Source organism: Paramormyrops kingsleyae, chromosome 16 (assembly GCF_048594095.1).
Source record: "Paramormyrops kingsleyae isolate MSU_618 chromosome 16, PKINGS_0.4, whole genome shotgun sequence".
NCBI lineage: Eukaryota > Metazoa > Chordata > Actinopteri > Osteoglossiformes > Mormyridae > Paramormyrops > Paramormyrops kingsleyae.
Window position 1 is genome coordinate 15,688,600 of NC_132812.1, and position 15,244 is coordinate 15,703,843.

The window sequence follows — 15,244 nt, forward strand, 5'->3', positions numbered from 1 at the left end:
TGCTGCCCAACAACTCTCTGGAGAAAAAAATGTGTTACACTGAATTATGTCCTGCTGTATCATCTGATGCAAATGAAATGTCACTCTGCGTTTCTTATTAAGCTGAACAGCCAGCTCCTGCCTCACACTGAAACTCGTAGCTGGCAATATTTACATAATCCTACCATACAGAACTTGGTTTTACTATAATGTGTACATGAATGAAAATCCTGCATAGTCTCAATGCAGAAAAATATGTTTTCCTTTTCCGTCACTGATAAGAAAACATCATGAATTCGTTGCACAACACCCATGGAAGCTGAACATATTGCCAGTTATATTTAGAACCTTTGCTGAGAGATCACTGTGGTGGAGCGAAAAGAAGGAAGTAAGAAAAGAAAATGTATATAGGGGACAATTCAGACAATGAGCAGTGTAACAGCTGTAGGGGGGAAACTCAGACCTTTGGGTTGCCTCCTGCCCTCATTGGTGTGCAAGTGTGGAGTTTATATGTTTGCATGGGATATTTTCCCCAAAACACAAAATCAGGTGTTCTTGTAAGTATTACATTGTGGTGACCAGATTTCTCCACAGTGTGATAAAAATCTGTAACTTTTTACCTTGTGGGGAACATTTGTTTGGTCCCCATAGGGATAACCTCCATTTGAAAAAAACCCACGAATACAATCAAAAAAAGTTATGTATTTTGTTTTTTGTTTGGTTACATATGCTTAAGGTTAGGGCTGGGTATGGGTTGTCATAGTTAGGATTAGAGTTATGTTCATATAAATGAATGGAGAGTGCCCATAAAGATATGAATGTGTGGACTCTGTGTGTGTGTGTGGATTAGGTTTATATTACATTGTGGGGACCGAATTTCCCCCACAATGTAATAAAAACCTGCTTTTTTGATGTTGTGGGGAGTATTTTTCAGGTCCGCTCAAAGATCTGTGAATGCAATCAAAAAAGTAAAAATGCCAAAAGTCTTATATTTGGTTACTTATGGTTAAGGTTAGGGCTGGGTAGGAGTTCAGGTCATCATGTTGTGATTAGAGTTTTCCCCATAGAATTGAATGAAGAGTCCCCACAAATGTATAATTACAAAGCTGTGTGTATGTGTGTGTGTGTGCGAGCGGGTTTACCTATCCTTATGGGGACATAATGTCCCCATAACGTGATAAATATCCGTTTTTTTTCCCGTTATGGGGACCGGTTTCCTGGTCCCCATAAGGGAAAACTCTATTTTATAAAAATCGGTGACTGCTATGAAAAAACTAAAAATGCAAAAACTCTTGTATTTTGTTAGGTTACTTATGGTTATGGTTAGGGCAGGGTAGGGGTTAAGGTTGTCATAGTTAGCGTTAGCATTTTTCCCATTGAAATGAATGAGCGGTCCCCATAAGGATATGTTTACGCTACATGTGCGGGCGTGTGTGTGTGTGTACCCTACAATGAGTGAGAATCCCAACCATGCCGATTCATATCTTTGTGCCTTGGCCTTATCATAACCCTGGCTTATCATAACCCTGCACTGCCTAAGTTCTTACAGAAAGTGAATGGATGGGAATTTAAGACAGACATATAGGAAATGTTAGTTAGGACTGAACTGACGTATACAAAATGCAAAAAAACCACACACACACCATGTTGGTTTTCAATGTCCTTCATGCTGCACAGCACAGATTACCAGTCACAATTGTTCCCTCCTGATGTGACACAATCTGTGAGGTGATCTCCTGTATGACACCAAGTCCTTCGAAGATGCCCTCACTCTCTGTCGACACAGAGCCGATGTTCTCATGGGAGGCATCTGCCGAGGGTTCTAACACGGCTGTCTTACGTTTCACAACATTTGCGTATGAGAGAGGGGAGTAGCAGGCTGCCAAGCTCTCTGAATGTTGGGAGACGGTTTCACTCTTGAATCTGCTTACGTCGTTGCCAAGATTATCAATGCGTGAGAATTGCTCCCTGACACTCTTACTCTCTGTAAAATCAGCTGGTTGAGTTTGATCTTCCAGCACACGGTCCTCCATAAGAGATGAAGGTTTGGAATAACTTTGCAGTTTGCAGGCAAGTGTCTCCATGGGACTGTCTTTCATGACATCATTCAGGTCTCTGTCCACTTTATCCACACTTGTTTTTTCGTAATCTGTACATGAAGTTTCCTCGGTTATTTCAAAAAGACCTTTAATAGCTGTGATATTAACAACTGGCATTTCTTCCACGTCAAGGATCCTCTCGTCCTCTTCAGCAATTATGTCTTCAGTATTACTTTCCAGTCCTTCCACCATAACAATAGCTTCTTTTCTAATGTGAACATTTTCTCCTGCAGATTCAAATCTGTGGACAAGCTCTGACAGGTCAACCCAGGGGACCTCCTCCTTCTCTTTGTCCATGACATCTAGCTTGAGGTCCTCCAGGTAAGAGATATGGATGGAATCCTCATGTGCATAGTTTCGTCTCACCTCTGCCCTTGGACTTTCTTCAAAGAGCCCTTGATTTTCTTTCACTGACACAGTCTCCAGCAAAGATTCTGACATTTCTGAGACCTCTGCAGCAATGGCTTCCACTTCAGTATAATGATGGAGAGATGATGGACACTCCACCATTTCAGAGTTATTTTCAAGTATTTGTGCAGGCTTCTGCTCCTCAAATGGAGGTGCTTCGTTGGTCAGATTGACAGTGGGGTCCTTCATTTGGGATTGGTTTTCAGACTTATTGAAGGTTGGAGTTGATGTGGCCCTGTTCTTTTGAGTTATGGGTGATTCACATTTGTCTACTGGAGGGCTTGGGGGAATAGGTGACTTGTTGATTACTGGCGAGGGCAGTGTCTGGGTGGAGCCCATTATCTGAGTGGATTCAGTGCTAATGTTAGCAGGTGATGGTGAATGCAAGGGTGAAGGACTTCCCCTGTACTTAGGCTTTACTTGACTCTCTTCGATATTTCTGTTGTCATGTGATGTCTTTTTCTCTTTTGTAACTTTCTTCTGAACTTCAGTTTTTGAGGACCTGGTGTTTATTTTAGATCCATTTGATGTAGCTTCAGAAGAAATTCCCTTGTCAGTTATGGATTTACTGGTATGTTGCTCAATCTTGGCAACAGTTTGCTCTGAATGTGTAAGCTTCGCTTCAACTAGATTTCTCACATAGGTGATGATCTCTGTTACTTTTTGCACATTATTCTCAGCTGCAATTTCGTTAAACTGTCTCTTTTTCTCAGAGCCAAGCATACATTCAGGGAATTTAGCAAGCAACTCCTGGACCATTTCGGGATCAATTTTAGCTGATGCTTCCTGAAGATCTTCAATATCAAGCAATATCTTCTGAATTTCTCCATGGCTTTCTAGGCCTCCCCTGCTAGCTGCTGAAATTATAGACTCCTCTTGTAATGACATGCTGGCTGTTTTCACTTGAATACTGCAACATCCTTGCCCTGTTTGTTCCTTCACTTGTTTACTTGCCTTTTCATTTTCTTTTTGAGACTTGACCTTCTTCTGTAGCTGAACTGTTCCCTGCTGTTGGAAACCAGGCTGAATTTTATTTTCAGTGATGAATACTTCTTGTTGAACTTCAGTGTGCATCTGTTGGACACTTTTGTGTGTCTGCACCACTATGATTTCTTCCTGGTCTGGAACTGTTTTCAAACAATCCGTCATCTTCTCCTCCCTCATAGTGGTTTTTTCCTTCTTTGATTTATGTTTTTTCTTCTTCTGTATTTCTGCTCTGCTGTCATTCCCAGTAGAAATCCTTTCGGCCTCTCTCTGTTTGGCCATGTTCTGATCACTTTCTGTGTTTGTCTGTTCACTGCTTGTTTTCACTACGCCAGTTTCACGCACATCACGTGCTAGTAAACTATCATCTTTCGTACTCTGATTTGTTTCTTCTAGTTTTGCTTGACTTTCCCATCTTACTGCAGTTTGTTGATTTCCTTTGACAACCTGTTCACATTCTGTGTTTGTCTGTTCACTGCTTGTTTTCACTATGCCAGTTTCACGCACATCACGTGCTAGTAAACTGTCATCTTTCGTACTCTGATTTGTTTCTTCTAGTTTTGCTTGACTTTCCCACCTTACTGCAGTTTGTTGATCAACCTGTTCACATTCTCTGTTTGTCTGTTCACTGCTTGTTTTCACTATGCCAGTTTCACGCACATCACGTGCTAGTAAACTATCATCTTTCGTACTCTGATTTGTTTCTTCTAGTTTTGCTTGACTTTCCCACCTTACTGCAGTTTGTTGATCTCCTTTGACAACCTGTTCACATTCTCTGTTTGTCTGTTCACTGCTTGTTTTCACTACGCCAGTTTCACGCACATCACATGCTAGTAAACTATCATCTTTCGTACTCTGATTTGTTTCTTCTAGTTTTGCTTGACTTTCCCACCTTACCGCAGTTTGTTGATCTCCTTTGATAATCTGTTCACATTCTGTGTTTGTCTGCTCACTGCTTGTTTTCACTATGCTAGTTTCACGCACATCACGTGCTAGTAAACTATCACCTTTCTTACTCTGATTTGTTTCTTCTTGTTTTGCTTGACTTTTCCCCTTTACTGCAGTTTGGTGATCTCCACTGACAACCTGTTTACATTCTGTGTTTGTCTGCTCACTGCTTGTTTTCACTATGCTAGTTTCACGCACATCACGTGCTAGTAAACTATCACCTTTCTTACTCTGATTTGTTTCTTCTTGTTTTGCTTGACTTTTCCCCTTTACTGCAGTTTGGTGATCTCCACTGACAACCTGTTCACATTCTGCGTTTGTCTGCTCACTGCTTGTTTTGACTGTGCTCATTTCACGAAACGATTTCAAACAATCTGTCATCTTCTCCTCCCTCACAGTGTTTTTTTCCTTCTTTGATTTATGTTTTTTCTTCTTCTGTATTTCTGCTCTGCTATCATTCCCAGTAGAAATCCTTTCGGCCTCTCTCTGTTTGGCCATGTTCTGTTCAATTTCTGTGTTTGTCTGTTCACTGCTTGTTTTCACTACGCTAGTTTCACACACATCACGTGCTAGTAAACTATCATCTTTCGTACTCTGATTTGTTTCTTCTTGTTTCGCCTGACTTTGCCCCTTCACTGCAGTTTGGTAATAACCTTTAACAAACTGTTCACTTTCTGTGTTTGTTTGTTCACTGCTTTTTTTCACTACACTGGTTTCACGCACATCACATGCTTTCTTAATCTGATTTGTTTCTCCATGTTTTACTTGACTTTCCCCCTTTAATGCAGTTTGTTGATCTCCACTGACAACCTGTTCGCTTTCTATGTTTGTCTGCTTACTGCTTGTTTTCACTACACTGGTTTCACGCACATCACGGGCTAGTAAACTATCACCTTTCTTACTTTGAATTGTTTCTTCTTGTTTCACTTGACTTTTCCTCTTTACTGCAGTTTGGTGATCTCTTTTGTTAGCTTTATTTTGCTGTTGAGTCTCTATTTCTTCAATATTGGATACCAAGGAAATTTTAGGCTTTAAATCATGAGTTACTTTTGGAATCATATTTCTCTGAGGCTGCTGCAGTACCTGCCCCAGCTCATGTGAGGCAGGCCAATCATTTTCAGCCTTAATAGAAATACTGCCTTCATTTGTAATGTTTTTCAAGCTGTGGACAACATTTTCTTTAACAATAACACTTTCTGAGCTGGTATTCAACACACTAGCAAGTGTCTCAACGGCAGTGGACATCATCATCTTGTTTGAAGACTGCAGTGCTTCAGGGGTAGAGTGGGATTTAACAGAAGAAACTGATGCAATCTGTTCTTTTAGGGAAGAAGTATCATGCCTTGTAGGACACTTGGATATAGTTTGATACCGAACAGAAGCAGAGACACATTTGTTTTTAGAGTAACTGTCACATTTCAAAGATTCAAAAGGATTCTGTTTAACTGCAGAATTTGGATGCTTTGCTAAAGGGATCTTTGGCTGTGTTGATTGAACAGATGGATCAGGTGATGCAGTGTCCAAAGTGCCTTTAGTCACAGTCTCTTCCCCATTCCACAGAAAGCCCTCTGATTTAATTATCTCCTCCAATTGCTTTGAATTTTTGTCATCAGCGATGACCCCTTGAAATGCACCACTGGAATTCTCATTAATAGCAGAAGACAAAATGAAGGGCGAGACTTCTGTCTTCTTCTCATTTTCTTCTCTCTGTTTTCTGTACTTTTCCTCAGCAATCATCAGTGGAGTTTTAAATTTTCTCGTATAAGGTTTTTGTTTTGTGGATTGGGGCTCGGGACCAGGTGTGGGTAGTTTTACTGGTGGAATGAATGTCTTCTGTGGTAGACAAGGTAATTCCTGCATAGACTTTTGCAACGAGATTCCAGCAGACTTTGGCAGGTCAGGCTTTGCGCTTTTGAACGTAGAGAATGCTTTCATTGGTTCCTCAGTCATTTTTCTGATCTTTGCAGGGAAATCACAAGCAGGCATAAATGCAAGTTCTCCCTGTGAAGGTGGGGGTGGTAAATAGTCATATCCTGCCATTGCTGCTGGAGGAGGAGATGGAGGAGGTGGGAATTGGTCAGCTTCAGACTTCAATGGTTCCATAGGTGGAGGTGGTGGTGGGGGTGGAGGAAGATCACTGTCTTGCCTCATGAGAGGTAGACAAGGAGTAGCAGATACCTGACTGTCACATTCTGGAGGTGGAGGTGGAAGAGGAAACTCTGGGTCAGGTAATGGAGCCGGGGCTGGTAGTTGGAGGCATAATTTTGGTTTGGCCTTATTTTCTATTTTTCTGCTATTCTTATGAAGACCAGTCCTAAGAGATTTAACCTCAAGGTTCTGGGTGACTGTTTTTTGTTCCGATGTTTGTTTGACAGTCCCAATCTCCTGTGTCTGTTTTGCAGTCATCTTCATCTGCGACACACCTCTGTTGATTCCTAACGCCATTGTGCTTTTTGATGTATGGGAATGGTCCGTCTGAGTCGAAAAACTGCTCTTCACTGGCTTTTTCGTGTTTTTATGGGATTCCACACTCAGGGATAAATTCTTAACAGCGTGTACTGGTTTTACAATGGTATGCTGCTCTGGCTTCAGTAGGCTTTTCACTGCACTTTGGGCATCTCCTTTGATCATATCCTCTCGTTCCATTTCCATTTGCTCCTGTATGTCATACAGAGACTTTACAGACACTTTCACGTATCTGTCTTTGATGGGTTTATGCTGTTTAGTTGCCGTTTCCAGTAAGAGCTGTATAGTGTCTTTAACATTACCCTGTTCACTCGCTTGCCACTGGCAGACCTTCCTCTCATAAGAAGCCTCTTGTAAGCTTTGCTTTGCAGACTGGATATCCCCTTTAAGAATTTCTTCTTTCTCAACCTCTTTCACAGCATGCTTAGCCATCTCCAATGACTTAATGGCACCTTTGATATTACCAGGTACTAAGTCTTCAACAACACTATCAACATTTGTGGTCATTGACTCTTCAAGAGATCTAAGTGCTCCCTTGATGTCACCTGGGACAATCTCTGGTCTTTCAACTACATTCTGTTGATTCTGGAACTCCTTGAGTGACCTCAGTGTGGTGGTGATGTCACCTTTCACCAATTCCTCTTTCTCAATCACAACTGTCTGCTTCATGGCCTGTTTTAGAGAGTTCAAGGCTGATCTCACATCCCCCCTCTCAATCTCCTTCTTCTGCACATTGCCGCTTGAAGTGTCCGGCTGGGTCATAAAAACCTGAGCAGTGTTGTGCACGTCACCCGGGACGATGTCATCCTCAGCTATGGTGCGTTCAATTTGGAGCTGATTCCTTCTCAGGACAAGCTTTATCTCTTCTATGTCACCACCTACAATTTGCTCTTTCTCTGCCTTATCATTGTCAACCTCATCTGGTTCAGCCTGGAGCTGTTTGAGGTAGTCTAATGCACCAGACTCTATACAGGTAGAGTAAAAACTAACATTTCCCCTTTCCGCTTCACCTACTTTTATTCGCATAAGTTGCTCTGGATTATCAGGGTTAGAAAGGAGTCTGTGCAGAGTCCCTCTTACGTTACCTTCAATGATGTGCTCTTTATCGATAGCAGTACTTCTATTATTATTGAGAAGAGAATACATAGTCATCTTTATATCTCCCTTCTCATCCTCCTGAATAAGTATACCCTGTCTTTCAGAACCTTCCTTCTTCAGTAGGCTGTTAATGGCCTCCTGGATATCTCCTCTGATGATTTCCTCTTTACTTACATTGAGCCTTGTCTCCTGGTTGAACAGCTGTTTCACCGTTGTATTGATATTACCCCTTTCTTCCTCATTTATTGTAACTGCGCTTTTAGCTACTTCCTCGTGCTTCAGCAAATTCATTACTATATTTTTCAGGTCCACACTGATGACTTTTTCTTTTTGGATTTCTGGAACTTCCTGATTCATGAGCTTAAACTTTGCCATTCTGACGTCACCCACTTCATCTGCCTCTATAATTATTCCGTGCGAGCTGGCTGTTTTTTGACAGTTCAGCTTTTCGAGGGTCTCTCTGACGCTTTTGCCCACTATTTCAACCTTCTCCACCCTGCTTTCATTAAACTTGTGGAAAGGTGTTGTTTCAAATAGCCACGTTGTCGTTTTCACATCCCCTTGTGGAATCCCCTCCTGGTTCGTGCCAGCGTTGGTTGTGTCGACGTCTTTAATCGTGTCAAGAGGCTGTTTTTCAAAAAGCCATACCGACTGCATGACATCCCCCTTTAACATTTCATCTTTTCCTACTCTTTCCATCTCACTGCATTCTTTATCATGGATCTCCTCGATTGTATTTGTCTCAAACATCCACGCTGCACTTCTGACATCCCCCTTCTGTATTTCACTCGTGCTGACCGTCCTCTCAAAATTCTGAGACATGTCGTTGTTCTCGAAGCGCTGCTTGTTACTCCTAACATCTCCCCCTTGAATATCATCCACAGTCCTAACAAAAACTTTTGCATCTTCAGAAATCTCATCAAGAGGCTGTGTCTCGAACCTCCACCTGGCTGAGGTGACATCTCCTTTCTGAATATCCTCCTTTGTGACAGCTTTGATAAGGTAAACCTCGTTTGTGTCCTTTATGGAATCAAGAGGTTTGGTTTCAAACAGCCATCTTGTTCCCAATACATCTCCTTTTGTCACATCCTCCTTGGTGACAGTAGTGACCTCATGGTAATTGCCCTCTTGATCTCTGATGGCATATAACGGCTGAGTTTCGAACATTATGGTATGATTTTTCACATAACCTTTCTCAATCTCTTTGTGGATAGATTGAATATCTGTGGTTTCTGATTTGGAGGAACCCTCCTGGATTTTATCCAAAGAGAACGTCTCAAAAATAAAACGACCTCTATTGACATCGCCCCCTTGTACATCATTTACAGTGTGAGTCTCCTTAGCTTCTTCACAATTTCCATGAATGGTGTCTATAGACTGATTTTCAAACAGCCATGTGCAGTTAATCACATTTCCTTTCTGAATATCTTCTGGCGTAATATATTTTAGCTTTTGCATAGTCTCCTCTGAGCTTGAGGTCATTATATCAGAGGACTGGTTTTCAAATATATACTTCATCTTAGATACATCTCCAGACTGAATATCAATATCTGTGACCTTCTTAAAAGCAGCAACCTCTTCTCCTGTGATATTTTCCAGGTTCTCGGTCTCAAAAAGAAAACGTGTCATTTGGACATCATTCCCTTTGACATCATCCAGTTTGACGGTGTATGTTTTTATGTCCGATTGGGAACTGTCTCCGATTGTGTCAAGGGCTTGTGTTTCAAAAAGCCAAGTACATGTTTTCACATCCCCTATTTGGATGTTTTCCGTTTCTCTTTCACCTTCCCTCTCCATTTTCTCATAAAGAAGATCCATGGGTTGAGTTTCAAACAGCCATCTGCATTTTTTCACATCCCCTTTCACTATGTCATTTTCAGAGTTATTGTCCTCAACCTCCTCATCCTTGGCGATGCTGAAATATTTGATAGAGTCCAGTGGCTGTGTCTCAAAAAGCCACTTTGTTGTTTTAACATTGCCTGATTCAATCTCCTCTTTGGATATTCCTTTTATAAGCTGGAACTTGTTCATACTCTCATCAAACTGATCAATAGGACATGTTTCAAACATCCACTTGAAACTTTGGACATTCCCTTGCACTATTTCCTCCCGTCGTACCGTTTTCACCTCATGGTAACTGCCCGAACTATCCTGCATGGCATAAATGGGTGTAGATTCAAAATAGACTTTGTTTGTCTTCACAGAGCCACTGGTTATACCCTCTACTTCCATTTTTTGAATTTGGTCATGTCTGCCTAATGTAGTAGTTTCAAATATTTCCTTGCAGTTTGTGACATCCCCCTTGTCATTTTCTTCAAGCTTCACAGTGCGCATTATCTCCCTTTTCTCCTCTCTGATGTTCTCAAGTGGTTGGCTCTCAAAGACCCATTTCTGATGTCTAACATCGCCTCTCCCCTCTTGTGATGCTACTACTTTTTGAAGTTTGCCTACCTCAGACATGTCCTTGAAATGCTCCACTGGAGCACCTTCAAAAAACTGTCTGGTTGATTGGACATCACCTCCTATAATATCTTCTGTATACCGGGGTTTGTCATTGGAATGATCTTTCAAAGCATCCATAGGCTGCATCTCAAACATCCTGCAATGCTTGCGGACATCAGACCCAATTATTTCCTCCTTTTGGAGCCTAGAGTTCTCCCCATCCTCAACTTGAATGGAGTCTAAAGTTTTCATCTCAAAAAGCCATCTGCCCTTGTTCACCCCACCCTGATAGTTATCCTCCATGGACACCCCGCAAACAAGTTTCACCTGTGCAGGGTCCTGGTTGATCATGTCTAGAGGCTGGGTTTCAAAGAGCCAACGGGATGTCTTGACATCCCCTCTCTCAGTTTCCTCCCTGCGAACGGTTGTGATTTCGAGGATCTCACCAGCTTCCCCCCTGATGACACACATAGGCTGGGTTTCAAACATGCTGGTTGTTTTCTTGACTCCTCCCTTAATCTCCTCAAGTTCTGATTTTAGTTGCAGGAAATGGTTCTCATCAATGGTCTCTGTATGACCTAGAGAGTCAAGGTGTTCATTTTCAAACAAATACCTGCCATATTGCACGTCCCCACCAATCACGTCATTTGTGCCGATAGTTGTGATTGGCTCCTCCTCCTGATAGATTGTATTAAGCGTGTCTAATGGCTGTGTTTCAAAGAGCCAGGTAGCAGTGCGGACATCTCCTCTTGCCCAGTCAGTTATTTTGCCCCTGTATCCAGCTGAATCTGGGGAGCTTGTGCCCAGTGCATCCATTGGTCGGGTCTCAAACATCCATGCTGTGTATTTGACATCATTCCCTGCAATGATCTCCTTCTGAGCAATGTTCTTTATGTTGTCACCATCAGGTGAATATTCTCTTATTGAGTCCAGGGGTTTGTTTTCAAATATCCAGCGCATGGACTGTACTTCTCCTTTGAGGATCTCATCCCACTCCATGTACTCTCTTTCTGGGCTTAAACACTTGCTTGGACTGCTTCCAGAATTCTCAAACATAAATCTGGCCTGCTGGTAATCATCTGTGATTCCATCATGACTCTCCAACTCATTGAAAAAGTCCCTCTCAAGACTCTTACGTACCTCTGGATTAATGTGCTTGTACAAGCGCTTAAACTCATACAGATTTCTCTGCTTAGAATATTGTTCCTTAGTGACTATGGGTTTAAAGTTCAGTTCTACTGGCTCAGGTGAGTAGGGACGTTCGGGAACCTGCAGTAGATCTGATGGTGGAGGAGGGAAGTTCTCCAAGCTCCCATAGGCTGAGGTTCTACCCTCCACTTCCCTAATTATGGATGATGTTTCATACATTCGCTCTGTTGAAGTTTCAGATGACAGATTTACATCTTGGCCCCACTGAAACTGGCTGAAATCAACATCAGTCTTTTGGAGAAAAAAATTATTGTACCAATCAGCATTCATTAATATTAAACAAATCTTTTATAATACAAACCATATGTATTTACATTTATGTGTGTGATTTTTCAGTAGCTATAAATACTGAATAGGGCTGATCTGACTCAGAAAGTCTGGTACTAACAAAAGAGGGAAAGAGAGGAAAATGAATGCAGAAAGATATGTTTTTATAAAGTATCGTGATTCTCTAAATTAATATGTAACATCCAATATAATTGACCAGCAAATTGGTCCATCATTGATCCATCATTGTCTATTCAGCCAGAGGACAGAAATTTTTTATTAATTTTCCCACAATATAAGCCAAAAAACACAACTTGAGTTTGGAATGTGCCCAGCTATTTGCTAATAAATTTTATTTAGGACTTGCTTATATATCATGTTTTCTTTCTTGTAATTTTGCAATAAGCTTTGTGAATATCTATACAAAAAAACAACATGTAAAAGCTATCATTTTACAAGATGCTGACTGATACCATACGACCTGAGGTTAACACCTGGCATGTAGATCTTTTACCTTAATTGGTTTGCTTGGTGCTGCCTGTTCAATGGTTTTTTCATACTGCTGCTTCAAAGCCCTGGTAGAAAGCTTTGGTAGATCCTCTCCTTCTGATGCCCTCACTGAAAAAAAGGCCAGAATGCTTATCAGCACTTGTGCTATCTACTCTGAAGCACACTTAAAACCAAAAGCTTATCTTGGTGGCCCATCTTTGTAATTGTATGCTAACAGTCGATGTTTTAATGAAATAGATTAAATAGTTTGTGTATGTTTGTAGGGAAGATGTATGACATTTGACAGTACTGTACTGTACCTGCTTCATCATCATGGTTTTCATAATGGGCAGCCATATTGCTCTGGTGAAAATTTTGATTATGTGAGACCTGGAAAAAAAGAAATGAAAAAATCACTGCCTAAGCATAATATGATTACATTCAGTGCTTGAAGTGGGGCAAAACAGGTGCCGGTACTCCCCTTATTACTCAGTACCAAGTGCCGGTACTCTCATTGTTATTCAGTACCAGGGGCCAGTACTCCCCTTGTTACTCAGTATCAGGTACCAGTACTCCCCTTGTCACTCAATACCAGGTGCCGGTACTCCCCTTGTTATTCAGTACCAGGTGCCGGTACTTCCCTTGTTACTCAGTACCAGGTGCCGGTACTCCCCTTGTTACACAGTGCCAAGTGTTGGTACTTCTGTTGTAATTGAGTACCAGGTGCTGGTACTCCCCTTGTTATTCAGTACCAGCAAATACTGAGAAGTGTCGGTACTCTGAAGAGAAAAACAATGAAGTGCTGGTACTGCATACCAGTGAGTATCGGCCAACTTCAACCACTGATTACATACATATGTAACGAAACACAATGGCAAGTATTTGCTGAACTTTACACTAAAACATGCTTTCAGCTCTTCTGACATGACTACCTATACTTTTTACATAGAAAGTATTATTCCATTGTACTGTTCTGTTACTGGCAAAAAGGGTGAATTATGGCAGTTAGTTTCCAGGATTGAACCCGAGGTTTAAGTCATTATAATTTTACACCAATTTGGGTTTCAATAGAACTTCTTTGCCTCTCATTACCAAAATTGTAACAGCAAACTACCCAGCAGCATATCACCCCTTTTGACTCTACACTGTCCTGTCTTCTCAAATAAAATGGTGTTTTGTGTAATTCACTCATAATCTGCTTTGCAAGGTGATTCAATTTGCCCCGATGCCTGCAGCAACAGTAACATGAGCAGAAAAAATCAGGCAGCATTTTATTCAGGCCTTCATTCTTATTTATGGTTGACAAAAATGAAAAGCTCCAGAAGATTAGTTATGAACAAGTGTAATTTATTGTATTTGTACAGTTACAGCTATGGATTTTTCAGCAAATTAAATGTGATGCCAAACAGGAAATTATAAAGCATTCTGAAGTATTTCAGATTTCAGGACTCATACCGGTTTATGACTTGGGCCAAAATTCATTTCTGAATTCCTCCTAAGAGATACATTAGAAGCTTATTTTGGACAAAAAGATGTCCTCCCAAGGGTGGCGATTTAGAGGATGTCTCCTCTGTACAGGTGGCAAGATCTATTACCAGGAATAGTCTTCAGTTACCATGAAAAGTGGTTAATTTCCGTGGGTTAAAATGTCCTCATGATAATTCAATACTAAGATAGACAGATAGATAGATAGATAATATCTGATGAAAATTTATGTTTCTTATATATTTATTTATATCTAAAATTCAGGCCAAATTTGCAACTTTCACTGCATCGCCTAATCCAGAGATTCAGATAAGACTATGGACCTGCAGGCAGAAGGGCTAACACAGGTTAAGGGTTTATTCTGTGTGCAAATGGTGGGCATGCAGGCAGCCAGCTGCAGACTGGGACCCGTGCAAATGGCCTGACCCGTCAGCCGTGATTAGCCGTGATGCAGCTGTTCTGCCTGCAGGGTGCGCCCTGCCCCCCTGCCTGTCCCGCCTAATCTCCCACATACAGCTTTACCTTCCGCTATTGTGCAAATGAGACCTGTGGAGAGGAAGGGCCAGCTGCTCTGGAACTTTTCCAGAATGTCACCGTGGTGGCGGTGTGACAGTGGGGGGGGCAGTAAGCATTGGTGGCACACACGGATACTCATGGACACGCAAGGACACGCACATATGCTCACGGCGGGGAACCACCTCACTCCTCACAGTCACTGCTACTCGCAGTTCCAGAGGGACCAATTAATGTTCACGCAGGAGCAGATTAATAAGAAAAAAATGGCATCAGGAGGGATGATAAAATCACAAATAATCTCGCCGGAATGACAGTAACGCAGCACTTGTGCCATAGCTTTGAGACAGTTTACCTAGAACCCGTCTTACTGCACAGCAGGGGAACCAGCAGATAGTCACATTGATGGCATTTAATAGCTTATTTCTCTAACGGATCTTATTATTAGAACGGGAGGCAGGCATACGAATGCGGTGTCTCCAGCCAGCATGACCCACGGATCTTTTATTGTTGTGGATCGTACAGCATAAACGGAAAGAAAACTAGTATGAAGAGGTTAAGCGGTCCCCCCCCCGTGAAAATGGGACATTTTGGCACAGCAGAGGTGTCAGTGTTTCATTCCGAATCTGGGGCAGATCCAGGTGAGGGTGCATGACATGGGCAATAGCCCGGGGTGGCATCTTCTGAAGGGGCTCTGACTTAGCCACCCACCGGTGCCACCATCCCCACATAAAGGTTTTGTGTTGTACCACCCATCTCACTGTTCTCACTGCAGCTAGGTTCACATGTACGCGTCCAACACCATGTATGGATGGCACTGAAGTTTTCATCGGGGGGGTGAAGTTTGTCTAGAGCAC

General features: G+C 41.9%; 1 protein-coding gene across 4 annotated transcripts in view; it reads right to left on the reverse strand.

Annotated features, from left to right (window-relative positions):
• Positions 1-15,244, reverse strand: part of LOC111852298 (uncharacterized) — a 45,783-nt gene that overhangs the window by 3,593 nt on the left and 26,946 nt on the right. For 2 of the 4 annotated variants that reach the window (XM_072700277.1, XM_072700279.1), the window contains 3 exons: positions 12,710-12,779; positions 12,415-12,518; positions 1,667-11,864 (listed from right to left, as the gene is read on the reverse strand). In XM_072700277.1, the coding sequence (XP_072556378.1) occupies positions 1,667-11,864; positions 12,415-12,518; positions 12,710-12,779 (10,372 nt within the window). Of the gene's footprint in view, positions 1-1,622; positions 11,865-12,414; positions 12,519-12,709; positions 12,780-15,244 lie in introns of all 4 variants that reach the window. The other 2 variants (XM_072700278.1, XM_023828060.2) reach the window with 2 other exon arrangements.